The sequence below is a fragment of the Gallinula chloropus genome (assembly GCF_964237585.1).
Source record: "Gallinula chloropus genome assembly, chromosome: 1".
NCBI classification, from domain to species: domain Eukaryota; kingdom Metazoa; phylum Chordata; class Aves; order Gruiformes; family Rallidae; genus Gallinula; species Gallinula chloropus.
In genome coordinates, this window is record NC_140085.1 from 215,273,765 (window position 1) to 215,298,374 (window position 24,610).

Sequence of the window (24,610 nt, forward strand, 5' to 3'; positions counted from 1 at the left end):
AGGGGGGCTGGGGGGCGCCAGGGGCTGGGGGCTTCGGGGGGGTGTGTGGGGGTCCCGCTGTGTGGGGCTGGACAGCAGCAGGTGGGGGTCAGGGGGTGCTGGGGGGCTGCAGGGGTCCTGGGGGGGCTGCAGGGGGGTCTAGGGGGGGCTGGGGGGCTGCAGGGGCCGGGGGCTGCAGGGGGGTCTGGGGGGCTGCAGGGTTTGGGGGGGCTGCGGGGGGGGGTCTTACCGTGTGGGATGGGTCCTGGGGAGCTACGGGGGGGGTCCCAGTGTGTGGGGTGGGGGGGGGGGGTGAGTCCTGGGGGCTGGGGGGGGGTGGGAGGGGTTGCTGTGGGGGGGGTTTTGGGGTGGGGGGTTTTGGGGTGGGGGTCCCGTGCAGGTGGGTCTGGGGGTCCAGGGGGTCTGGGCTCACCCCGGGTGTGCGGCCAGGGGGCTCCCACGGGGGTCTTATGGGGGTCCCAGGGGTCTCAAGGGAGTTCTGGGGGGAGTCCCGGGGGTCCTGAGGGGGTCCTGGGGTCTCAGGGGGGTCCTGGGGTGGGTCCCGGGGGTCCCAGGGGGGATCTGAGGCAGGTGGGGGTCTCATGGGGGTCGCGAGGGGGTCCCAGGGGGTCCTGCGGGCCTGGGGAGGTGGGGGGTGGGGCTCAGGGGGTGGTCCCTGAGCCTGTGGGGGTCCCTGAGTATATGGGGGGCTTGTGGGGGGGCTGTGGGGGGTCCCTGGGCATGTGGGGGGACTGTGGGGGGTCTGTGAGCCTATGGGGGGCTGTGGGGGGCTGTGAGGCTGTGGGGGGGGCTGTGGGGGGTCTCTGAGCCTGGGGGGGGGGGCTGTGGGGGGGTCTCTGAGGCTGGGGGGGGCTGTGGGGGTCTCTGAGCCTGTGGGGGGTCTCTGAGCCTATGGGGGGCTGTGGGGGGGCTGTGAGGCTGTGGGGGGTCTCTGAGCCTGGGGGGGGGGCTGTGGGGGGGTCTGTGAGGCTGTGGGGGGGCTGTGGGGGGTCCCTGAGCCTGGGGGGGGCTGTGGGGGGTCTCTGACCCTGTGGGGGGGCTGTGGGGGTTCCCTGAGCCTGGGGGGGGCTGTGGGGGGGCTGTGGGGGTTCCCTGAGCCTGAGGGGGGCTGTGGGGGGGGCTGTGAGGCTGTGGGGGGGCTGTGGGGTTCCCTGAGCCTGGGGGGGGCTGTGGGGGTCCCTAACCCTGCCCCCCCCAGGGATTTCGCCTTCGTGGCCCGGGACCCCCTGACGCAGCTGCTCAAGTGCCACGTGTTCCGCTGCCAGGGCCCGGCCCAGCCCATCGCCTGCGGCCTGCACGAGGCCTGCGCCCAGGTGAGACCCCCGGGACCCCCCCGAGACCCCCCCAGAGACCCCCCCAGAGACCCCCTGACCCCCCAGACACCCCCTGACCCAGGGGAGACCCCCAACCCCCCCCCTGGCCCAGCCCATCGCCTGCGGCCTGCACGAGGCCTGCGCCCAGGTGAGACCCCCGGGACCCCCCAGAGACCCCCCCGAGACCCCCAAGGAACCCCTGACACCCCCTGACCAAGGGGAGACCCCCGAGCTCCCCCAGACTCAGAGGAGCCCCCCCAAGCCTTCCCCCGGCCTGAGGGGAGCCCCCAAAACCCCCCAGCCCCAGTGGAGCCCCCCAAACCCCCCCAGCCCCAGGGGACCCCCAAACCCCCCCAGCCCCAGGGGTCCCCCCTCCCTGCCCCGCTGACCCCGTCCCCAGGTCCCCCCAACCCAGGGGGGTGCGTGGGGCTCCGTGGCCTGTTTGGGGGGGGTCCCGATACTGGGGAGGGGGTCCTGGCGCCCCCACCCCCCGTCTCCCCATCCCAGGGAGGTGTGTGGGGCTCCGTAGCCTGATGACTATTTGGGGGGGGGTCTGATATTGGGGGGGGGTCGTGGCGCCCCCACCCCCAGTCTCCCCACGCCAGGGGGGTGTGTGGGGCTCTGTGGCCTCTTTGGGGGGGTCCCAATGTTGGGGGGGGTCGTGGTGCCCCCACCCCCCGTCTCCCCATGCCAGGGGGGTGCGTGGGGCTCCGTGGCCTGATGACTATTTGGGGGGGGGGTCCTGGCGCCCCCACCCCCCGTCTCCCCATCCCAGGGGGGTGTGGGGCTCCGTGGCCTGTTTGGGGGGGTCCCGATACTGGGGTGGGGTCCTGGCGCCCCCACCCCCATCTCCCCACGCCAGGGGGGTGCGTGGGGCTCCGCGGCCTGTTTGGGGGGGGTCCCTATGTTGGGGGGTCCTGGCGCCCCCACCCCCCATCTCCCCATCCCAGGGGGGTGCGTGGGGCTCCGTGGCCTGATGACTATTTGGGGGGGGGGTCCTGGCGCCCCCACCCCCGTCTCCCCACGCCAGGGGGGTGTGTGGGGCTCCATGGCCTGTTTGGGGGGGGTCCCGATACTGGGGGGGGTCGTGGCGCCCCCGCCCCCCGTCTCCCCACGCCAGGGGGGTGCGTGGGGCTCCGTGGCCTGATGACTATTTGGGGGGGGTCGTGGCGCCCCCCCCGTGTCCCCCCAGCTGGTGGCCGAGCGGCGCAGCGCCCGGGCCGGGCTCTCCTTGGACCCCTCCCGGCTGGTGGAGGTGCCGTTCCAGGGTAGGGGGGCGCTGGGGGGGGGTCCCGGGGGGGTCCCGGTGCTGGTGGGGGGGGTCTGACCCGTCCCTGTGCCCCCCCAGGGGAGTTTCCAGCCCCCAAAAGTGAAGTGGGGCAGAAGTTCCCGTCTGGTACCTGGGCTGCACCCCTGTGGCCAAGCCCGTGGGTGAGCTGGGGGGGGTCCTGGGGGGGGTTGGGGAGGCTGGGAGGTTTTGGGAGGGTCCTGGGGGGGTTTTGGGGGAGGCTGGGGGGGGTCCTGGAGAGGTTTGGGGGGTCCTGGGGGGCTGGGGTGTACCTGGGCTGCACCCCCGTGGCCAAGCCTGTGGGTGAGCTGGGGGGGAGGTGTCCTGGGGGGTTGGGGGAGGCTGGGGGGTCCTGGGGGGGGTTGGGGAGGCTGGGAGGTTTTGGGAGGGTCCTGGGGGAGGTTCTGGGGGGGTTTGGGGAGGCTGGGGGTCCTGGGGGGGGTTGGGGAGGCTGGGAGGTTTTGGGAGGGTCCTGGGGGAGGTTCTGGGGGGTTTGGGGGAGGCTGGGGGGGTTCTGGGGGGTCCCTGGGGGGCTGGGGTGTACCTGGGCTGCACCCCTGTGGCCAAGCCCGTGGGTGAGCTGGGGGGGGGTCCTGGGGGGGTTTGGAGCAGTCTGGGGGAGGCTGGGGGGGTCCTGGGGGGTTTGGGGGAGGCTGGGGGGTCCTGGAGAGGTTTGGGGGGTCCTGGGGGGCTGGGGTGTACCTGGGCTGCACCCCCGTGGCCAAGCCCGTGGGTGAGCTGGGGGGGTCCTGGGGGGGTTTAGGGGAGGCTGGGAGGTTTTGGGAGGGTCCTGGGGGGGTCCTGGGGGGGTTTGGGGGAGGCTGGGGGGGTCCTGGAGAGGTTTGGGGGGTCCTGGGGGGCTGGGGTGTACCTGGGCTCCACCCCCGTGGCCAAGCCCGTGGGTGAGCTGGGGGGGGGTCCTGGGGGGGTTGGAGCAGTCTGGGGGAGGCTGGGGGGGTCCTGGGGGGTTTGGGGGAGGCTGGGAGGTTTTGGGGGGGGTCCTGGTGGGGTTTGGGGAGGCTGCGGGGGTCCTGGGGGGGTTTGGGGGAGGCTGGGAGGTTTTGGGGGGGTCCTGGGGGGGTTTGGGGGAGGCTGGGGGGGTCCTGGAGAGGTTTGGGGGGTCCTGGGGGGCTGGGGTGTACCTGGGCTGCACCCCCCGTGGCCAAACCCGTGGGTGAGCTGGGGGGGGGGGCGGTTCTGGGGGAACCCTGGGGGGTTTGGGGGAGGCTGGGGGGTCCTGGGGGGTTTGAGGGGGTTCTGGGGAATGCTGGGGGGTGCTGGAGGGGTTTGGGGTGCCATGGGGAAGCTTGGGGGGCTATGGGGGTCCTGGAGTGGTCCTGGGGGGGTTGGAGGGGTTTGGGGGGCCTTGGGGGGTCCTGGGGGGGCTGGGGGTGCCTGGGCTGCGCCCCCGTGGCCAAACCCATGGGTGAGCAGGGGGGGTGGGGGGTCTGGGGGGGTCCTGGAGAGGGTGGGGGGGTGTTATCCCTCCTTCCTGAGCCCCCCACCCCTGGGGTACCCCTGCCCCTGAGGTAACCCCCCCACCCCAAGCCCCCCGCCCCTAGGGGATCCCCCCGCTCCCGGGGTCCCCCCCCAAGCCCCCCACCCCCGGGATACCCCCCAAGCTCCCACCCCTGGGGGATCCCCCCGCTCCCGGGGTCCCCCCCAAACCCCCCACCCCTCGGGGATCCCCCCGCTCCCGGGGTCCCCCCCCAAGCCCCCCCCCCCCGGGATACCCCCCAAGCTCCCACCCCTGGGGGATCCCCCCGCTCCCGGGGTCCCCCCCAAACCCCCCACCCCTCGGGGATCCCCCCGCTCCCGGAGTCCCCCCCCAAGCCCCCCGCCCTAGGGGATCCCCCCGCTCCCGGGGTCCCCCCCCAAGCCCCCCACCCCCGGGATACCCCCCAAGCTCCCACCCCTGGGGGATCCCCCCGCTCCCGGGGTCCCCCCCAAACCCCCCACCCCTCGGGGATCCCCCCGCTCCCGGGGTCCCCCCCCAAGCCCCCCCCCCCGGGATACCCCCCAAGCTCCCACCCCTGGGGGATCCCCCCGCTCCCGGGGTCCCCCCAAACCCCCCCACCCCTCGGGGATCCCCCGCTCCCGGAGTCCCCCCCCAAGCCCCCCGCCCCTAGGGGATCCCCCGCCCCCGGGGTTCCCCCCCAAGCCCCCCACTCGGGGATCCCCCTGCCCCTGGGGTGCCCCCCAAGCCCCCCGCCCCCGGGGTCCTCCCCCAAGTCCCCTGCCCCTCAGGGATCCCCCAGCCCGGGGTCCCCCCTAAGCCCCCCGGCCCCGGGTCACCCCCCGAGCCCCCTGCCCCTGGGGGGTCCCCCCAGCCCGGGGTCTCCCCCCAAAGCCCCCTGCCCCTGGGGGGTCCCCCCAGCCTGGGGTGCCCCCCAAGCCCCCTGCCCCCCCAGGCATGGACGTGATCAACGCGGCGCTGGAGGCGGCGCTGGCCGGGGGTCCCCGGGGAGCGCTGGACCCCCATCGTGGTCACCGTGGCACCCGCCACCCTCAGCATCACCCACCAGCAGGTGCGCCGGGACCCCAGACCCGCGGCAGGGACCCCAGACCCACAGCAGGGACCCCAGACCCAACCCCAGCCGGGACCCCAGACCCACAGCAGGGACCCCAGACCCAACCCCAGCTGGGACCCCAGACCCACGGCAGGGACCCCATCCCCTCCCCCAGCCGGGACCCCAGACCCACAACAGGGACCCCAGACCCACGGCAGGGACCCCAGACCCAACCCCAGCCGGGACCCCAGACCCACGGCAGGGACCCCGTCCCCTCCCGCAGCCGGGACCCCAGACCCACAACAGGGACCCCAGACCCACGGCAGGGACCCCAGACCCAACCCCAGCCGGGACCCCAGACCCACAACAGGGACCCCCCATCCCCTCCCCCGGGTTGAGACCCCAGACCCACAACAGGGACCCCATCCCTTCTCCCAGCCGGGACCCCAGACCCACAGCAGGAACCCCAGACCTGTGGCAGGGACCCCATCCCCTCCCCGGGTTAGGACCCCAGACCCACAGTGGGGACACTGTTGGAGGGACCCCCGTCCCCATCCCATCCCCATGGGGTGACCCCAGACCCACGGCGGGGACACTGCAGGGTGACCCCCATCCCCATCCCATCCCCATGGGGTGACCCCAGACCCCACAGCAGGGACACTGCAGGGTGACCCCATCCCCATCCCGTCCCCATGGGGTGACCCCGGTCCTGATCATGGTGCCACCATGGGGTGACCCCAGACCCCATCCTGTCCCCATGGGGTGACCCCAGACCCCATCCTGTCCCCGTGGCCAGACCCCTGGTTCCCATTGCGGTGCCACCATGGGGTGACCCTGGCCCCATGGCAGGGACACTGTGGGGTGACCCCAGACCCCATCCCCACGGCCATGACCCCGGTCCCCGTTGTGGTGCCACCATGGGGTGACCCCGCTCCCCATCCCGTCCCCACGGCCATGACCCTGGTCCCAATCACGGTGCCCCTGTGGGGTGACCCCATCCCTGTGGTGGTGCGACCATGGGGTGACCCCAGACCCCATCCTGTCTCCATGGGGTGACCTCGTGGGGTGTCCCCATCCCCCCTGTCCCCCCACAGACAGGGCGGTGCTGTGCGAGTGCCGCGTGCGGTTCCTGGGGTGACCCTGGTCCCTGTCACCCTGTCCCCATGGGGTGTCCCTGTTCCCGTGGGGTGTCCCCATGGGGCATCCCCATCCCCATCCCCGTGGGGTGACCCCTGGGGTGTCCCCGTCCCTGTGGGGTGTCCCCGTGGGGTGACCTTGTGGGGTGTCCTCATCCCCCCTGTCCCCCCACAGACAGGGCGGTGCTGTGCGAGTGCCGCGTGCGGTTCCTGGGGTGACCCTGGTCCCTGTCACCCTGTCCCCATGGGCTGTCCCCATTCCCATGGGGTGTCCCCGTAGGGTGACCCCGTGGGGTGTCCCTGTCCCCTCAGACAGGGCGGTGCTGTGTGAGTGCCGCGTGAGGTTCCCGGGGTGATCCCGCTCCCTGTGACCCCATCCCCGTGGGGTGACCCCGTCCCCATGGGGTGTCCCCATCCCCGTGGGTGACCCCGTGGGGTGTCCCCGTGCCCCAGACAGGGCGGTGCTGTGCGAGTGCCGCGTGCGGTTCCTGGGGTGACCCCGCTCCCTGTGACCCCATCCCCATGGGGTGTCCCCATCCCCGTGGGGTGTCCCTGTCCCAGTGGGGTGTCCCCGTGGGGTGTCCCATGGGGTGTCCCATGGGGTGTCCCCGGGGGTGTCCCGTGGGGTGACCCCGTCCCCCCGTGCCCCAGACGGAGGCGGTCCTGTGCGAGTGCCGTGTGCGATTCCGGGGGTGACCCCGTGGGGTGTCCCATGGGGTGACCCCATCCCCGTGGGGTGTCCCTGTGGGGTGACCCTGTCCCCATGGGGTGTCCCCATCCCCGTGGGGTGTCCCCATGCCCCAGACGGAGGCGGTGCTGTGCGAGTGCCGCGTGCGGTTCCGGGGGTGACCCTGTGGGGTGTCCCCGTGGGGTGTCCCGTGGGGTGACCCCGTGGGGTGACCCCATCCCCGTGGGTGACCCCGTGGGGTGTCCCTGTCCCCCAGACGGAGGCGGTGCTGTGCGAGTGCCGCGTGCGGTTCCCGGGGTGACCCCGCTCCCTGTGACCCCATCCCCATGGGGTGTCCCCATCCCTGTGGGGTGTCCCTGTGGGGTGTCCCGTGGGTGACCCCGTGGGGTGTCCCCGTGCCCCAGACAGGGCGGTGCTGTGCGAGTGCCGCGTGCAGTTCCCAGGGTGACCCCGCTCCCTGTGACCCCATCCCCATGGGGTGTCCCCATCCCCATGGGGTGTCCCCGTCCCCGGGGGTGACCCCATTCCCGTGGGGTGTCCCGTGGGTGACCCCGTCCCCCTGTGCCCCAGACGGAGGCGGTGCTGTGCGAGTGCCGCGTGCGGTTCTGGGGGTGACTCCGTGGGGTGTCCCCGGGGGTGACCCCATCCCCGTGGGGTGTCCCTGTGGGGTGACCCCGTGGGGTGTCCCCGTGGGGTGTCCCTGTGGGATGTCCCCATGGGGTGTCCCATGGGGTGACCCCGTGGGGTGTCCCTGTCCCCCAGACAGAGGCGGTGCTGTGTGAGTGCCGCGTGCGGTTCCGGGGGTGTCCCTGTGGGGTGTCCCTGGGGGTGACCCCATCCCCGTGGGGTGTCCCCATGGGGTGTCCCTGTGGGGTGACCCCGTCCCCCCGTGCCCCAGACGGAGGCGGTGCTGTGCGAGTGCCGCGTGCGGGTCCGGGGGTGACTCCGTGGGGTGTCCCTGTGGGGTGTCCCCGTGGGGTGACCCCGTGGGGTGTCCCCGTCCCCGTGGGTGACCCCGTGGGGTGTCCCTGTGCCCCAGACCGAGGCGGTGCTGTGCGAGTGCCACGTGCGGTTCCGGGGGTGACCCCGTGGGGTGTCCCGTGGGGTGACCCCATCCCCGTGGGTGACCCCGTGGGGTGTCCCTGTCCCCCAGATGGAGGCGGTGCTGTGCGAGTGCCGCGTGCGGTTCCGGGGGTGACCCCGTGGGGTGTCCCGTGGGGTGACCCTGTGGGGTGTCCCCGTCCCCGTGGGTGACCCCGTGGGGTGTCCCTGTCCCCCAGACCGAGGCGGTGCTGTGCGAGTGCTGCATGCGGTTCCGGGGGTGACCCCGTGGGGTGTCCCTGTGGGGTGTCCCATGGGGTGTCCCCGGGGGTGTCCCCGTCCCTGTGGGTGACCCCGTGGGGTGTCCCCATGCCCCAGACGGAGGCGGTGCTGTGTGAGTGCCGCGTGTGGTTCTGGGGTGACCCCGTGGGGTGACCCGGTGGGGTGTCCCTGTGGGGTGTCCCATGGGGTGTCCCCATCCCCGGGGGTGACCCCATCCCTGTGGGGTGTCCCGTGGGTGACCCCGTCCCCCCGTGCCCCAGACCGAGGCGGTGCTGTGCGAGTGCCGCGTGCGCTTCCTGTCCTTCATGGGGGTGGGCCGGGACGTTCGCTCCTTCGCCTTCATCATGGCGACCGCGCCCGGCGCCTTCCGCTGCCACATGGTCTGGTGCGAGCCCAACGCCGCGGGGCTGAGCGAGGCGCTGCAGGCCGCCTGCATGGTGAGACCCCCCCTGGGACCCCTGCCCACCCCGAGACCCCATCCCTGGGACCCCATCCCACTCCTGGGACCCCATCCCATCCCCGGGACCCCATCCCCTCCCCGAGCCCAACGCCGCGGGGCTGAGCGAGGCGCTGCAGGCCGCCTGCATGGTGAGACCCCCGCCCCCCCCGGGACCCCCACCCACCCTGGGACCCCACCCCTGGGACCCCATCCCTGGGACCCCATCCCACCCCTGGGACCCCGTCCCTGGGACCCCATCCCATCCCCGGGACCCCTGCCCACCCCTGGGACCCCATCCCCGGGACCCCATCCCTGGGACCCCATCCTTGGGACCCCCGCCCACCCCTGGGACCCCACCCCTGGGACCCCATCCCCTCCCCGAGCCCAACGCCGCGGGGCTGAGCGAGGCGCTGCAGGCCGCCTGCATGGTGAGACCCCCGACCCACAACGGGACCCCCACCCACCCTGGGACCCCATTCCCACCCCTGGGACCCCCATCCCTGGGACCCCTGCCCATCCCTGTGAGCCCATCCCTGGGACCCATCCCCACCCCTGGGAGCCCATCCCCATCTCTGGGACCCCTGCCCAACCCTGGGAACCCCTCCCCACCCTTGAGACCCCTGCCCACCCCTGGGAGCCCATCCTCATCCCTGGGACCCCTACCCACCCCTGGGACCCCATCCCATCCCCGGGACCCCTGGCTGAGACCCCTGCCCATCCCTGGGACCCCATCCCTGGGACCCCATTCCCACCCCTGGGACCCCATCCCTGGGACCCCTGCCTGGGACCCCTGCCCATCCCTGTCAGCCCACCCCTGGGACCCCATACCTGGGACCCCTGCCCATCCCCAGGACCCCCTGCCCATCCCTGTGAGCCCACCCCTGGGACCCATCCCCACCCCTGGGAGCCCATCCTCATCCCTGGGACCCCTGCCCACCCCTGGGAGCGCATCCCCACCCCTGGGAGCGCATCCCATCCCCGGGACCCCTGGCTGGGACCCCTGCCCACCCCTGGGAGCCCACCCCTGTGACCCCCATCCCTGGGACCCCTGCCTATCCCCAGGACCCCCTGCCCACCCCCGGGACCCCTCCCCACCCCCGGGACCCCACCCCTGGGACCCATCCCCACCCCTGGGACCCCTCCCCCGGGCCCCCTCCCCACGCCCCCACCCCTGTCCCCCCAGCTGCGGTACCAGAAGGCGCTGGACGCGCGGCCGCAGAGCTCGGGCTCGTGTCTGCCCGCGGCCCCGGCGGACTCGGTGGCGCGGCGGGTGGGCTCCTCGGTGCGCCGGGGGGTGCAGACCCTGCTGGGCACCCTGCGGCCCCGGCGCCTGGGGGCACAGACCCCCTGAGCCCGGGGATGGAGACCCCTCCCCACCCACAGACCCCCTGAGCCCGGGGACGGAGACCCCTCCCCACCCACAGACCCCTGAGCTCGGGGACGGGGGGACGGAGACCCCTCCCCACCCACAGACCCCTGAGCTGTGGGGGATGGGGGGACGGGGACCCCTCCCTACCCACAGACCCCCTGAGCCACGGGACACGCAGGGATGGAGACCCCTCCCCACCCACAGACCTCCTGAGCTGTGGGGGATGGGGGGACGGGGACCCCTCCCCACCCACAGACCCCCTGAGCCACGGGACACGCAGGGATGGAGACCCCTCCCCACCCACAGACCCCCAGATGGGATGGGGGGACAGGGACCCCCGGGATGGGGCGCAGGGGTGCTGGCGGGGGGTGAGCCTGAGCCAGGTTGGGGGGACACACTGGAGACACTCCCCATGGGTGGGGGTCCTGGTGAGGTGGGGGTCCTGCCCCATGGGGTGGGGGGTCCTGCCCCATGGGTGAGTGTCCTGATGGGGTGGGGGTCCCTCCCGATGTGGTGGTGGGATCCTGATGGGGTGGGGGTCCTGCCCCATGGGGTGGGGGGTCCCAAAGGGGTGGGGGTCCCTCCCAATGGGGTGGGGGGTCCCACAGGGGTGGGGGGTCCTTCCCCACGGGTGGGGGTCCTGCCCCATGGGGTGAGGGGTCCCACAGGGGTGGGGGGTCCTTCCCCACGGGTGGGTTCCCGCCCCACCCCCGGGGGTCGGGGTGGGGGGGTCCCTGCCCCATGCATGCGGCCTGACCTGCGGCGGGGGCTCCTGGGGGGGGTGGGGGGGGGGGTGGGTGCCACCGCCGCCGCCCCCCCGGCCCCCTCCCCCCCGTCGCTGTCCCGGGGCCCCGTGTGGTCCTGACGAGTTAATTAATGAACTAATAAACCCCTCACACCAGCCGGGGCCTCAGCGCCGCGCGGGGCCGCCATGGCTGGCCGGGCGGGGGGGGGGGAACGGTGATGTCATGGTGACGTCATGGTGACGTCATGGTGATGTCATGTGGGGGGGGGTTCTGGTCATACTGGGGGTAGGGAGGGAGGTATGACGTCATGGTGACGTCATGTTGGGGGGGGGTTTCTGGTCACACTGGGGGGGATGATGTCATGGTGACGCCGCGGTGACGCCATGTTGGCTGTCTGGTTATACTGGGGGGAGGGGGGGGTATGACGTCATGGTGAGGTCATGATGACGCTGCAGTGATGCCATATTGGATGTCTGGTCATACTGGGGGGGTGACGTCATGGTGACGCCATGTTGGCTGTCTGATCGTGTCGAGGAGGTGATGACATCACGGTGACGCCGCGGTGACGCCATGTTGGCCACCTGGGGGAGGGGATGACATCATGGTGACGTCATGGTGACACCGTCTTGGGTGTCCAGGGTGGAGGATGACGTCATGATGACGTCATGGTGACGCCGTGTTGGGTGTCCGGTCGTGTCGAGGGGGGGTGATGACGCAGCAGCGCCACGTGGCCGCCATGTTGGCCGTTGAGCCGTGTCAAGGGGGGGTGACACCACGAGGGCGGCTCAAGGCCGCCATGTTGGCCCTCCAGCCGTATTGAGGGGGGTGATGACGTCATGGGGCTGCCATGTTGGCCCATCCAGGCCTATCAAGGGGGGGCGGTGACGCGGTGGCGGCACAGGGCCGCCATGTTGGCCCATCCCGTTACGTCAAGGGGGTGATGATGACACCGCAGCGGCGCGGGGCCGCCATATTGGCCGTCCAGCCACAATGAGGGGGACGATGACGCTGTGGTGCCGTGGGGCCACCATGTTGGCTGTCCAGCCATGTCAAGGGGTGGGGGGCTGATGATGCGGCGGCACCATGGGGCCGCCATGATGGCCTATCCAGCCATAAGGGGAGGATGATGACGCAGCGGCACCGTGGGGCCGCCATGATGGCCCATCCAGCCACACCAAGAGGGGGGATGATGACGCGGTGGCGTGGCCGCCATGATGGCTGCTCAGCCACACTGAGGGGGACGATGACGCGGTGGCACCGTGGGGCCACCATGATGGCCCATCCAGCCACAACAAGGGGGGCGTGATGACGCGGTGGTGGGGCCACCATGATGGCTGCTCAGCCACACCAAGGGGGATGATGACGTGGTGGCGGTGTGGGGCCACCATGATGGCCCATCCAGCCATAAGGGGGGGATGATGACGTGGCGGCACCGCGGGGCCGCCATGATGGCCTATCCAGCCATAAGGGGGGGACGATGACGTGGCGGCACCGTGGGGCCACCATGATGGCCCATCCAGCCATAAGTGGGGGATGATGACGCGGCAGCACCACGCGGCCGCCACGTTGGCCCATCCAGCCACCCCGAGGGTCGTGACGATGCCGCGGCGGCCACGTGGCCGCCATATTGCCCGCCCCCTCCCCCACCCCAGCGCGTCGGCCGCGGTGTGTCCACGTCCCCCCTTTTATTGGCGCCTCTCAGCAGAACTGGCGCTGCCGCCAGAGCTGGCGCAGGCGGGGGAAGGGCAGCGCGGGGCGCAGCGGGCGGCAGAGCTGGGGGTCGGCGGAGCGGCCGGTGCGCAGGGCGCAGAGCAGCGCGGCCTTGCAGGGCGCCAGGCAGGGCTGGCGCGGCGGGTGCCCCTTGTGGAAGTGGAACCAGAAGAGCTGGAAGAGCCGCTCGTCGTCCTGCAGCCGCCGCACCAGCCGGTCCCAGTCGGCGGGGAAGGCGGCGGGCAGCCCGTAGGCCTGGCGCGCGCGGTAGAGGCGCTGCCAGCGCGGCGCCGCGCCCGGCGCGTTGGCGGCCGTCAGGTTGAGGATGAAGGTCTCGTGGTCCAACACGGCGTGGGAGCTGCCCGGGTAGGGACCCGCCACCTCGTACACCCGGTACCCTGCGGGCACAGGGGCAGGGGTGAGGGGATGGGGATGGGAGGATGGGATGGGGATGGGATGGGATGGGGATGGGATGGGATGGGATGGGATGGGATGGGATGGGATGGGATGGATGGAGATGGGGATGGGGATGGGGATGGGATGGGATGGGATGGGATGGGGATGGGATGGGGATGGGGATGGGATGGGGATGGGGATGGGATGGGATGGGATGGGATGGGGATGGGATGGGGATGGGGATGGGATGGGGATGGGATGGGATGGGATGGGATGGGATGGGGATGGGATGGGATGGGCATGGGGATGGGATAGGATGGGGATGGGGATGGGATGGGATGGGATGGGATGGGATGGGGATGGGGATGGGATTGGGATGGGATGGGATGGGATGGGATGGGATGGGATGGGGATGGGATGGGATGGGGATGGGGATGGGATGGGGATGGGATGGGATGGGATGGGATGGGATGGGATGGGATGGGATGGGATGGGATGGGATGGGGATGGGGATGGGATGGGGATGGGGATGGGATGGGGGTGGGAGGGGATGGGATGGGATGGGATGGGATGGGGATGGGATGGGATGGGATGGGATGGGGATGGGGATGGGGATGGGATGGGATTGGGATGGGATGGGGATGGGGATGGGATGGGATGGGATGGGATGGGATGGGGATGGGATGGGGATGGGATGGGATGGGGATGGGATGGGATGGGGATGGGATGGGATGGGATGGGATGGGATGGGATGGGATGGGATGGGATGGGATGGAGATGGGGATGGGGATGGGGATGGGATGGGATGGGGATGGGATGGGGATGGGATGGGGATGGGGATGGGATGGGGATGGGGATGGGATGGGATGGGATGGGATGGGGATGGGATGGGGATGGGGATGGGATGGGGATGGGATGGGATGGGATGGGATGGGATGGGATGGGGATGGGATGGGATGGGCATGGGGATGGGATAGGATGGGGATGGGGATGGGATGGGATGGGATGGGATGGGATGGGGATGGGGATGGGATTGGGATGGGATGGGATGGGATGGGATGGGATGGGGATGGGATGGGATGGGGATGGGGATGGGATGGGGATGGGTGGGATGGGATGGGATGGGATGGGATGGGATGGGATGGGATGGGATGGGATGGGATGGGGATGGGGATGGGGATGGGGATGGGATGGGGGTGGGAGGGGATGGGATGGGATGGGATGGGATGGGGATGGGATGGGATGGGATGGGATGGGGATGGGGATGGGGATGGGATGGGATTGGGATGGGATGGGGATGGGGATGGGATGGGGATGGGATGGGATGGGATGGGGATGGGATGGGGATGGGATGGGATGGGGATGGGATGGGATGGGGATGGGATGGGGATGGGATGGGATGGGATGGGATGGGATGGGGGATGGGGATGGGGATGGGGATGGGGATGGGGATGGGGGATGGGATGGGGATGGGATGGGATGGGATGGGGATGGGGATGGGGATGGGGATGGGATGGGATGGGATGGGATGGGATGGGGATGGGGATGGGGATGGGGATGGGGATGGGATGGGATGGGATGGGGATGGGATGGAGATGGGGATGGGGATGGGGATGGGATGGGATGGGGATGGGGATGGGGATGGGGATGGGGATGGGATGGGATGGGATGGGATGGGGATGGGGATGGGGATGGGGATGGGATGGGATGGGGATGGGGATGGGATGGGATGGGGATGGGATGGGATGGGATGGGATGGGGATGGGATGGGATTGGGATGGGATGGGGATGGGGATGGGGATGGGATGGGATGGGATGGGATGGGATGGGGATGGAATGGGGATGGGATGGGATGGGATGGGCATGGGGATGGGGATGGGGATGGGATGGGATGGGGATGGGATGGGGATGGGATGGGGATGGGATGGGATGGATGGGATGGATGGGATGGGATGGGATGGGGATGGGATGGTGGATGGGATGGATGGGGATGGGATGGGATGGGATGGGATGGGATGGGCATGGGGATGGGATAGGATGGGGATGGGGATGGGATGGATGGGGATGGGATGGGGATGGGGATGGGACGGGATGGGGATGGGATGGGGATGGATGGGATGGGGATGGGATGGGGATGGGATGGGGATGGGATGGGGATGGGATGGGGATGGGATGGGATGGGGATGGGGATGGGGATGGGGATGGGATGGGATGGGATGGGTGGATGGGGATGGGGATGGGGATGGGGATGGGATGGGATGGAGATGCAATGGGGGCTGGATGGGCTGTTTGGGGGGATGGGGTGGATGTGTGGCTGTCTGGGGGGGGGATGGGATGGGGCTGGATGTGTGGCTGTTTGGGGGGTATGGGGCTGGATGTGTGGCTGTCGGGGGGGGTTGGTTGGGGCTGGATGTGTTGCTGTCTGGGGGGGATGGGGCTGTTTGCGGGGGGATGGGGCTGGATGTGGGGCTGTCTGGGGGGGGGATGGGGCTGTTTGAGGGGGGATGGGGCTGGATGTGTGGCTGTCTGGGGGGTGGGGGATGGGGCTGGATGTGTGGCTGTTTGCGGGGGGATGGGGCTGTTTGGGGGGGATGGGGCTGTTTGGGGGGGGATGGGGCTGGATGTGTGGCTGTCTGGGGGGTGGGGGATGGGGCTGGATGTGTGGCTGTCTGGGGGGCGATGGGGCTGTCTGGGGGGGTTGGTTGGGGCTGGATGTGTTGCTGTCTGGGGGGGGATGGGGCTGTTTGGGGGGGGATGGGGCTGGATGTGTGGCTATTTGGGGGGGGATGGGGCTGTTTGGGGGGGGGATGGGGCTGTTTGGGGGGGATGGGGCTGGATGTGTGGCTGTCTGGGGGGGAATGGGGCTGTTTGGGGGGGGGGGATGGGGCTGGCTGTGTGGCTGTCTGGGGGGGGATGGGGCTGTTTGGGGGGATGGGGCTGGCTGTGTGGCTGTCGGGGGGGATGGGGCTGGATGGGGGGGTTGGTTGGGGCTGGCTGTGTGGCTGTGGGGGGGCCGCACGCACCGGGGTTGAGGTTGATGTAGGTGGTGACACTGGGCGCCACGAAGGCCACAGACACGGGTCGGGTCAGCGTCTCCTCGTCGTAGAACAGCTCGAACTCGTCCAGGTGCGTGTGGCCGAAGAACTGCGCCGCCAGCGTGGCCTCGAACCTGGGGAGGGGGCTGGGATGGGACAGGGGACACCCACCCCCCCCCCAGAGCCCCCTGCCCACCCCCCTGCGCCGCCAGCGTGGCCTCGAACCTGGGGAGGGGGCTGCGTGGGACACCCACCCCCCCACTGCCCCCTGCCCACCCCCCTGCGCCGCCAGCGTGGCCTCGAACCTGGGGAGGGGGCTGCGTGGGACACCCACCCCCCCACTGCCCCCTGCCCACCCCCCTGCGCCGCCAGCGTGGCCTCGAACCTGGGGAGGGGGCTGCGTGGGACACCCACCCCCCCACTGCCCCCTGCCCACCCCCCTGCGCCGCCAGCGTGGCCTCGAACCTGGGGAGGGGGCTGCGTGGGACACCCCCCCCCCACTGCCCCCTGCCCACCCCCCTGCGCCGCCAGCGTGGCCTCGAACCTGGGCAGGGGGCTGGGATGGGCCAGGGGACACACAGCCCCCTCCCCACTGCCCTGCCCTGGCTCACGCAGCCCCCTCCCCACTGTGCCAGGCTCAGCTGGTGGCACCGGCACAGCCCAGCCCAGAGCAGGCAGCTGGGGGTCCCAGCCCCCCCGTACCCCCCCCCCCCCGCCCCTCCAGCCCCCTGAAGCCCCCCAGCCTGCTGATGATGCGGTATTAGGGGGTCCCAGTTGTCCCCCGCCCCCCTCAGCTCCCTGAAGCCCCCCCAGACCTGCTGACAATGTGGGTCCCAGCCCCCCCCAGCCCCCTCCCCAGCCCCCTGCAGCCCCCTGCAGCCCCCCCAGCCCCCCACCTGCTGACGATGCGGTAGTAGGGGGGTCCCAGCCCCCCCCAGCCCCCCCAGCCCCCCACCTGCTGACGATGCGGTAGTAGGGGGGTCCCAGCCCCCTCCCCAGCCCCCCCAGCCCCCCACCTGCTGACGATGCGGTAGTAGGGGGGTCCCAGCCCCCTCCCCAGCCCCCCCAGCCCCCCCCAGCCCCCCCAGCCCCCCACCTGCTGACGATGCGGTAGTAGGGGGGTCCCAGCCCCCTCCCCAGCCCCCCCAGCCCCCCACCTGCTGACGATGCGGTAGTAGGGGGGTCCCAGCCCCCTCCCCAGCCCCCCCAGCCCCCTCCCCAGCCCCCTCCCCAGCCCCCCCAGCCCCCCACCTGCTGACGATGCGGTAGTAGGGGGGTCCCAGCCCCCTCCCCAGCCCCCCCAGCCCCCCACCTGCTGACGATGCGGTAGTAGTTCCAGCTCCAGCTGCGCAGACAGTGCGCGGGGGGGATGTGCCCGATGATGTGAACCTGGGGCAGGGGGAGAGGCCGGGCTGGGGGCGCTGCCCAGACCCCCCCCCTCCCGCCCCCCCGCGGGTCCGGAGCCCCCCCCTCACCTTGTCCCCCGCCCGCTCGGCCTCGGCCAGGACCCCCACGAGCCACTGGAGCTGCCCCGCGGGGTCGGTGGCGTTGAGCAGCAGCCAGAAGTTGGCCTGGGAGCAGAAGTTCATGTTCAGCGAGACCAGCCGCAGCCCCGGCCACAGCCGCGCCGAGTAGAACCCGCCGGCCCTGGGGGGACAGGGGAGAGTGAGGGACCCCAGACCCAGCCCTGCCCCAGCCCTGACCCCAGCCCCAGCCCCAGCCCCAGCCCTGACCCCCTGACCCCAGCCCCAGCCGCAGCCCCGGCCACAGCCGCACCGAGTAGAACCCGCCGGCCCTGGGGGGACAGGGGAGAGGGGGTGAGGGACCCCCGGACCCCAGCCCTGACCCCCAGACCCCAGCACCGCCAGGACCCCCAGCCCCAGCCCTGACCCCCAGACCCCAGCCCCAGCCCCAGCCCCAGCACTGCCCCGGCCCCCAGCCCTGACCCCCCTGGCCACAGCCGCGCCGAGTAGAACCCGCCGGCCCTGGGGGGACAGGGGAGAGTGAGGGACCCCCGGACCCCAGCCCTGCCCCGGACCCCAGCCCCCGTGAGCCTGGGGTCCCCCAATACAGGGATGACCCTGCACCCCTGCAGCCCCCTCCCCACAGCCCCCCCCCCACCCCTGCCTGCCCTGCCCTGTCCCTGCGAGCCTGGGATCCCCCAATACTGGGGTGACCCTGCACCCCTGCAGCCCCCCACCCACAAGCCCCCCACCCACAGCCCCACCCGGCCCCCCACTCCTACCCCCCCTGCCCTGGCCCCTGCGAGCCTGGGGTCCCCCAACACAGGGATGACCCTGCACCCCTGCAGCCCCCTCCCCACAGCCCCCCCCACCCCTGCCTGCCCTGCCCCTACGAGCCTGGGGTCCCCCAACACAGGGATGACCCTGCGCTGCCGCAGCCCCCTCCCCACAGCCCCCCTGGCCCCTGTGAGCCTGGGGCCCCCCCATACAGAGATGACCCTGCACCGCCAGGACCCCCAGCCCCAGCCCCGGCCCCCAGACCCCAGCCCCAGCCACAGCCCCAGCCACAGCTGCACCAAGTAGAACCCGCCGGCCCTGGGGGGACAGGGGAGAGTGAGGGACCCCCGGACCCCAGCCCCGACCCCCTGACCCCAGCCCCAGCACTGCCAGGACCCCCAGCCCCAGCCCTGCCCCAGCCCTGCCCCCCAGACCCCAGCCCCAGCCCTGACCCCCCCGGCCACAGCCGCACCGAGTAGAACCCACCGGCCCTGGGGGGACAGGGGGGAGAGTGAGGGACCCCCGGACCCCAGCCCTGCACCGCCAAGACCCCAGCCCCAGCCCTGACCCCCAGCCCCAGCCGCAGCCCCGGCCACAGCCGCACCGAGTAGAACCCGCCGGCCCTGGGGGGACAGGGGGGAGAGTGAGGGGACCCCCAGCCCCAGCCCTGACCCCGGACCCCAGCCCCAGCCCTGACCCCCAGACCCCAGCCCCTGCGAGCCTGGGGTCCCCCAACAATGGGATGACCCTGCACCCCCGCAGCCTCCAGCCCCCCCAGCCCTGCCCCACCACGGCCCCTGTGATCCTGGGGTCCCCCAATACAGAGATGACCCTGCACCCCTGCAGCCCCCCACCCACAGCCCCCCCCCAGCCCCTGTGAGCCTGGGGTCCCCCAACACAGGGATGACCCTGCGCTGCCGCAGCCCCCTCCTCACATCCCCCCCTGGCCCCTGCGATCCTGGGGTCCCCCAATACAGAGATGACCCTGCACCCCTGCAGCCCCCTCCCCACAGCCCCCCACCCACAGCCCCGCCCGGCCCCCCACTCCTACCCCCCCTGCCCTGGCCCCTGCGAGCCTGAGGTCCCCCAATACTGGGATGACCCTGCACTGCTGCAGCCCCCTCCCCACAGCCCCCCCGGCCCCTGTGAGCCTGGGGTCCCCCAACACAGGGATGACCCTGCGCTGCCGCAGCCCCCCACCCACAGCCCCCCCCGGCCCCCCACCCCTGCCCTGACCCCTGCAAGCCTGGGGTCCCCCAATACTGGGATGACCCTGCACTGCCACAGCCCCCCACCCACAGCCCCCCCTGCCCCGGCCCCTGCGAGCCTGGGGTCCCCCAACACAGGGATGACCCTGCGCTGCCGCAGCCCCCTCCCCACAGCCCCCCCGGCCCCTGTGAGCCTGGGGACCCCCATACAGAGATGACCCTGCACCCCTGCAGCCCCCTCCCCACAGCCCCCCCCCAGCCCCTGCGAGCCTGGGGTCCCCCAATACAGGGATGACCCTGCACCCCTGCAGCCCCCCACCCACAGCCCCCCTGGTCCCCCACCCCTGCCCTGGCCCCTGTGAGCCTGGGGTCCCCCAACACAGGGATGACCCTGCGCTGCCGCAGCCCCCCACCCACAGCCCCCCCCAGCCCCTGCGAGCCTGGGGTCCCCCAACACAGGGATGACCCTGCGCTGCCGCAGCCCCCCACCCACAGCCCCCCTGGCCCCTGTGAGCCTGGGGTCCCCCAACACAGGGATGACCCTACGCTGCCGCAGCCCCCCACCCACAGCCCCCCCTGGTCCCCCACCCCTGCCCTGGCCCCTGCGAGCCTGGGGTCCCCCAATACAGAGATGACCCTGCACTGCCGCAGCCCCCTCCCCACAGCCCCCCCGGCCCCTGCCAGCCTGGGGTCCCCCAATACAGAGATGACCCTGCACCCCTGCAGCCCCCTCCCCACAGCCCCCCTCACCCCTGCCTGCCCTGCCCTGCCCCTGCGAACCTGGGGTCCCCCAATACTGGGGTGACCCTGCACCCCTGCAGCCCCCCACCCACAGCCCCCCCGACCCCTGCAAGCCTGGGGTCCCCCAATAAAGGAATGAGCCTGCATTGCCGCAGCCCCCCACCCACAGCCCCCCCTGGTCCCCCACCCCTGCCCTGGCCCCTGCGAGCCTGGGGTCCCCCAATACTGGGATGACCCTGCAGCCCCCCACCCACAGCCCCCCCCCCCCGGCCCCTGCGAGCCTGGGGTCCCCCAACACAGGGATGACCCTGCGCCCCTACAGCCCCCTCCCCACAGCCCCCCCCACCCCTGCCTGCCCTGCCCCTACGAGCCTGGGGTCCCCCAACACAGGGATGACCCTGCGCTGCCGCAGCCCCCCACCCACAGCCCCCCCCAGCCCCTGTGAGCCTGGGGTCCCCCAACACAGGGATGACCCTACGCTGCCGCAGCCCCCCACCCACAGCCCCCCCTGGTCCCCCACCCCTGCCCTGACCCCTGTGAGTGTGGGGTCCCCCAACACTGGGATGACCCTGCGCTGCCGCAGCCCCCCCCCCCCACAGCCCCCCCGGCCCCTGTGAGCCTGGGGCCCCCCCATACAGAGATGACCCTGCACCCCTGCAGCCCCCTCCTCCCCACATCCCCCCTTGGCCCCTGCAATCCTGGGGTCCCCCAACACGGGGATGACCCTGCGCCGCCGCCGCCCCCTCCCCACCCCCCCCCGCGCCGCCCCCCTCCTCACCGCAGGGTGCGCAGCGCGTCGGGGGGCAGCCAGCCCTGCCAGGCCTCGGCCATGGCGTCGTAGAGCCAGGCGGCCGACTGGTTGCCGCGCACGAAGGGCGGCGGGAAGGCGTTCACCGGGGTGGCCTCGTGGTTGCCCACGGCCGGGTAGACGGGCAGGGGTCCCAGGTGGCGGCGCAGCAGCGCGGTGACGGTGCGCAGGGCGCGCAGCTGGTCCTCGCGGCTCTGCTGCCACACGTCGTGCGCCGGGATGTCGCCGGTCCAGTACGCGGCGGCGAAGGGCCCGGTGCCGGGCAGCTGGGCCAGCAGCCCCTCGATGGTGTGCAGGGGCAGGTCGCACTTCCCGTAGTCCCCCCAGAAACCGGCCCCGCCGCCGCCGCCGCCGCTGCTGCCGCCGCCATGGCTGCCATTGACGTGGCCGCCATCATCACCATGGCCGCCATCACCACCATGGCCGCCACGGCGGCAGCACAGCGGGTCGGGACAGGCCACCGGGCTGCCCGGCGTGTAGCGGTGGTCCCAGTGCAGGTCGGTGAGGAAGAGGATGCGTGCGGTGGGCGCGCCGGGCGGCGGGGGCTGCGGGGGCCGCACGGGGGGCTTGGGGCCGGGGGGCAGGGTGACGTTCCAGGGGGCGTAGATGTCCCAGCGGCCGCAGCCGGGGCCCAGCAGCAGCCCGCAGGCCTCGGCGGGCCGCAGCACGGAGCGGGCCCAGGCCGCCACCACGTCGCGCTGGAAGAGCTGCACGGCCTGGCGACACACCTCGGGCCGCGCCAGCCGCAGCGCCTGGCACAGCCGCCAGGCCACGCGCCCCACGCGCGCCACGTTGGGCTCCAGCTGCGGGGGGCACGAGGGGGGTCAGCGGGGGCGGGGTCCCTGTGGCAGCCCCATCCCTGAGACACCCCCACAGACCCCCATGGCAACCCATTGGGGTGGGAACTGGCCATCATGGGGGGCTGTGGGGTCCCTGTGACACCCCCATCCCTGTGACATCCCCACAGACCCCCCCATGACCCACTGGGACGGGGGGTGGGGGCTATGGGGGGGTGTGGGGTCCCTGTGACACCCCCATCCCTGTGACACCCCCACAGACCCCACCGTGACCCACTGGGGAAGGAGAAGGGGGGCTGCAGGGTCCCTGTGACACCCCCACAGACCCCCACCAGGACCCACTGGGATGGAAGGGGGGGGTTATGGGGGACTGTGGGGTCCCTGTGACACCCCCACAGACCCCCACCAGGACCCACTGGGATGGAAGGGGGGGGTTATGGGGGGGTGTGGGGTCCCTGTGACACCCCCACAGACCCCACCAGCACCCACTGGGATGGAAGGGGGGGATTATGGGGGGGGGTGTGGGGTCCCTGTGACACCCCCATCCCTGAGACACCCCCACAGACCCCCACCAGGACCCACTGGGGAAGGAGAAGGGGGGCTGCAGGGTCCCTGAGACACCCCCACAGACCCCCACCAGGACCCACTGGGACGGGGGGTGGGGGCTATGGCGGGCTGTGGGGTCCCTGTGACACCCCCACAGACCCCACCGTGACCCATTGGGACAGGAGGGGGGGTTATGGGGGGCTGTGGGGTCCCTGTGACACCCCCATCCCTGTGACACCCCCACAGACCCCCACTGTGACCCACTGGGGAAGGAGAAGGGGGGCTGCAGGGTCCATGAGACACCCCCACAGACCCCCACCAGGACCCACTGGGACGGGGGGTGGGGGCTATGGCAGGCTGTGGGGTCCCTGTGACACCCCCACAGACCCCCACCAGGACCCACTGGGATGGAAGGGGGGGTTATGGGGGGCTGCAGGGTCCCTGTGACACCCCCACAGACCCCCACCAGCACCCATTGGGATGGAAGGGGGGGGTTATGGGGGGCTGTAGGGTCCCTGTGACACCCCCATCCCTGAGATACCCCCACAGACCCCACCGTGACCCACTGGGATGGAAGGGGGGGATTATGGGGGGGTGTGGGGTCCCTGTGACACCCCCACAGACCCCCACCAGGACCCACTGGGATGGAAGGGGGGGTTATGGGGGGGGTGTGGGGTCCCTGTGACACCCCCATCCCTGAGACACCCCCACAGACCCCCACCAGGACCCACTGGGATGGAAGGGGAGGGTTATGGGGGGCTGTGGAGTCCCTGTGACACCCCCATCCCTGAGATACCCCCACAGACCCCACCATGACCCACTGGGGAAGGAGAAGGGGGGTCATAGGGGGCTATGGGGTCCCTGTAGCACTCCCATGGCCCCTCACAATGACCCACTGGGACAGGAGGGGGGGTTATGGGGGACTGTGGGGTCCCTGTGACACTCCCATCCCTGTGACACCCCCACAGACCCCCACCAGGACCCACTGGGACGGGGGGTGGGGGCTATGGGGGGGTGCGGGGTCCCTGTGATACCCCCACAGACCCCCCCATGACCCATTGGGGAGGCAGGGGGGGTCATGGGGGCTGCGGGGTCCCCGTGACACCCCCACAGACCCCCCCGTGACCCGCTGGGACAGGAGGGGGGGGCTGTCCCGTCCCGCCCCATCCCGTCCCGTCCCCGGGCGGAGCCGCCGGCCCGGCCGCGGTGACACCCCCGCCCCGAGGTGACACCCCCCCCCGAGGTGACACCCCCGCCCCAGGGTGACACCCCGCCCCGAGGTGACACCCCCGCCCCAGGGTGACACCCCCGCCCCGAGGTGACACCCCCGCCCCAGGGTGACACCCCCGTCCCGCGGCTGTCACGGGATCCGGCCGGTCCCAGCGCCCCGCCCGGCCCCGGCCACGACCCCAGCCCCGTCCTCAGCCCTCCCAGCCCCCCCAGCCCCGACCCCAGCCCCGACCCCAGCCCCGGCCTCAGCCCCCCCAGCCCCCCAGCCCTGACCCTGCCCCCAGCCCCATCCTCCCCCGCCCCTTCCCCCTCCCGCCCCTGACCCCCAGCCCGGCCACGACTGTGACCCCAGCCCTGACCCCCGCCCTGACCCCAGCCCCATCCTCAGCCCCCCCAGCGCCCCGCCCGGCCCCGGCCACGACCCCAGCCCCATCCTCAGCCCCCCCAGCCCCGACCCTGACCCCAGCCCCATCCCCATCCTCACCCCCCCCAGCGCTCCCCCGCCCCCGGCCCCCCCCAGCCCTTCCATCCCCCCGCCCCCGGCCCCCCCCAGCCCTTCCATCCCCCCGCCCCCGGCCCCCCCCAGCCCTTCCCCTTCCCCCCCCGCCCCCAGCCCCTCGCGGCCGCCCCCAGCCGCTCCCCACCTGCAGCGCCACGTCCAGCACCCCGAAGAGGAGGTGACAGGCCGAGCACGACACGTTCCGCCACCCCCAGCGCGGGGGCGCCGGGGCCGGGCCGGGGGTCGCGGCCAGGGCCGGGGCCGGGGCCGGGGCCAGGGCCAGGGCCAGGGTCAGGGTCAGGGTCAGGGTCAGGGTCAGGGTCCCGGTCCCGGCCAGCCGCGGGGCCGCGCCGGAGCCCCCAGACCGCGCCATGGCCCAAGGACGCCTCGGCCGGGGGCGGGGGGCGGGGAGGGGGCGGCCCCGCGGAAGCCGGGAGGGGGCGGGGCCGGGGCGGGGCCTCTGCCCGGGGAAACTGAGTCACGGCGGGAAATGGAGTCCCGGGGGATGGCGGGAAATGGAGTCCCGGGGGATGGCGGGAAATGGAGTCCGGGGGATGGCGGGAAATGGAGTCCCGGAAATGGCGGGAA

At 72.5% G+C, this 24,610-nt stretch overlaps 2 protein-coding genes across 2 annotated transcripts; one reads left to right on the plus strand and one right to left on the minus strand.

Annotated features, from left to right (window-relative positions):
• Positions 1-752: 752 nt before the first annotated feature.
• Positions 753-10,467, plus strand: APBB1 (amyloid beta precursor protein binding family B member 1; the record flags this gene model as incomplete). Its single annotated transcript, XM_084260476.1, is given in 9 exon segments — positions 753-772; positions 1,199-1,313; positions 2,506-2,581; positions 2,662-2,700; positions 2,703-2,744; positions 5,013-5,065; positions 5,067-5,129; positions 8,519-8,695; positions 9,881-10,467. Coding segments are annotated over 9 exon segments (753 nt in total). The 3' UTR covers positions 10,049-10,467.
• Positions 10,468-12,480: 2,013 nt separating this feature from the next.
• On the minus strand, positions 12,481-24,412 carry SMPD1 (sphingomyelin phosphodiesterase 1). Its single transcript, XM_084261331.1, has 6 exons — positions 24,168-24,412; positions 20,921-21,753; positions 17,429-17,600; positions 17,266-17,342; positions 15,942-16,087; positions 12,481-12,920 (listed from the first exon to the last, which is right to left on the minus strand). The coding sequence occupies exons 1-6, from the start codon at positions 24,393-24,395 to the stop codon at positions 12,511-12,513; spliced, it is 1,866 nt and encodes a 621-aa protein (XP_084117457.1). The 5' UTR covers positions 24,396-24,412; the 3' UTR covers positions 12,481-12,510.
• Positions 24,413-24,610: the final 198 nt, after the last annotated feature.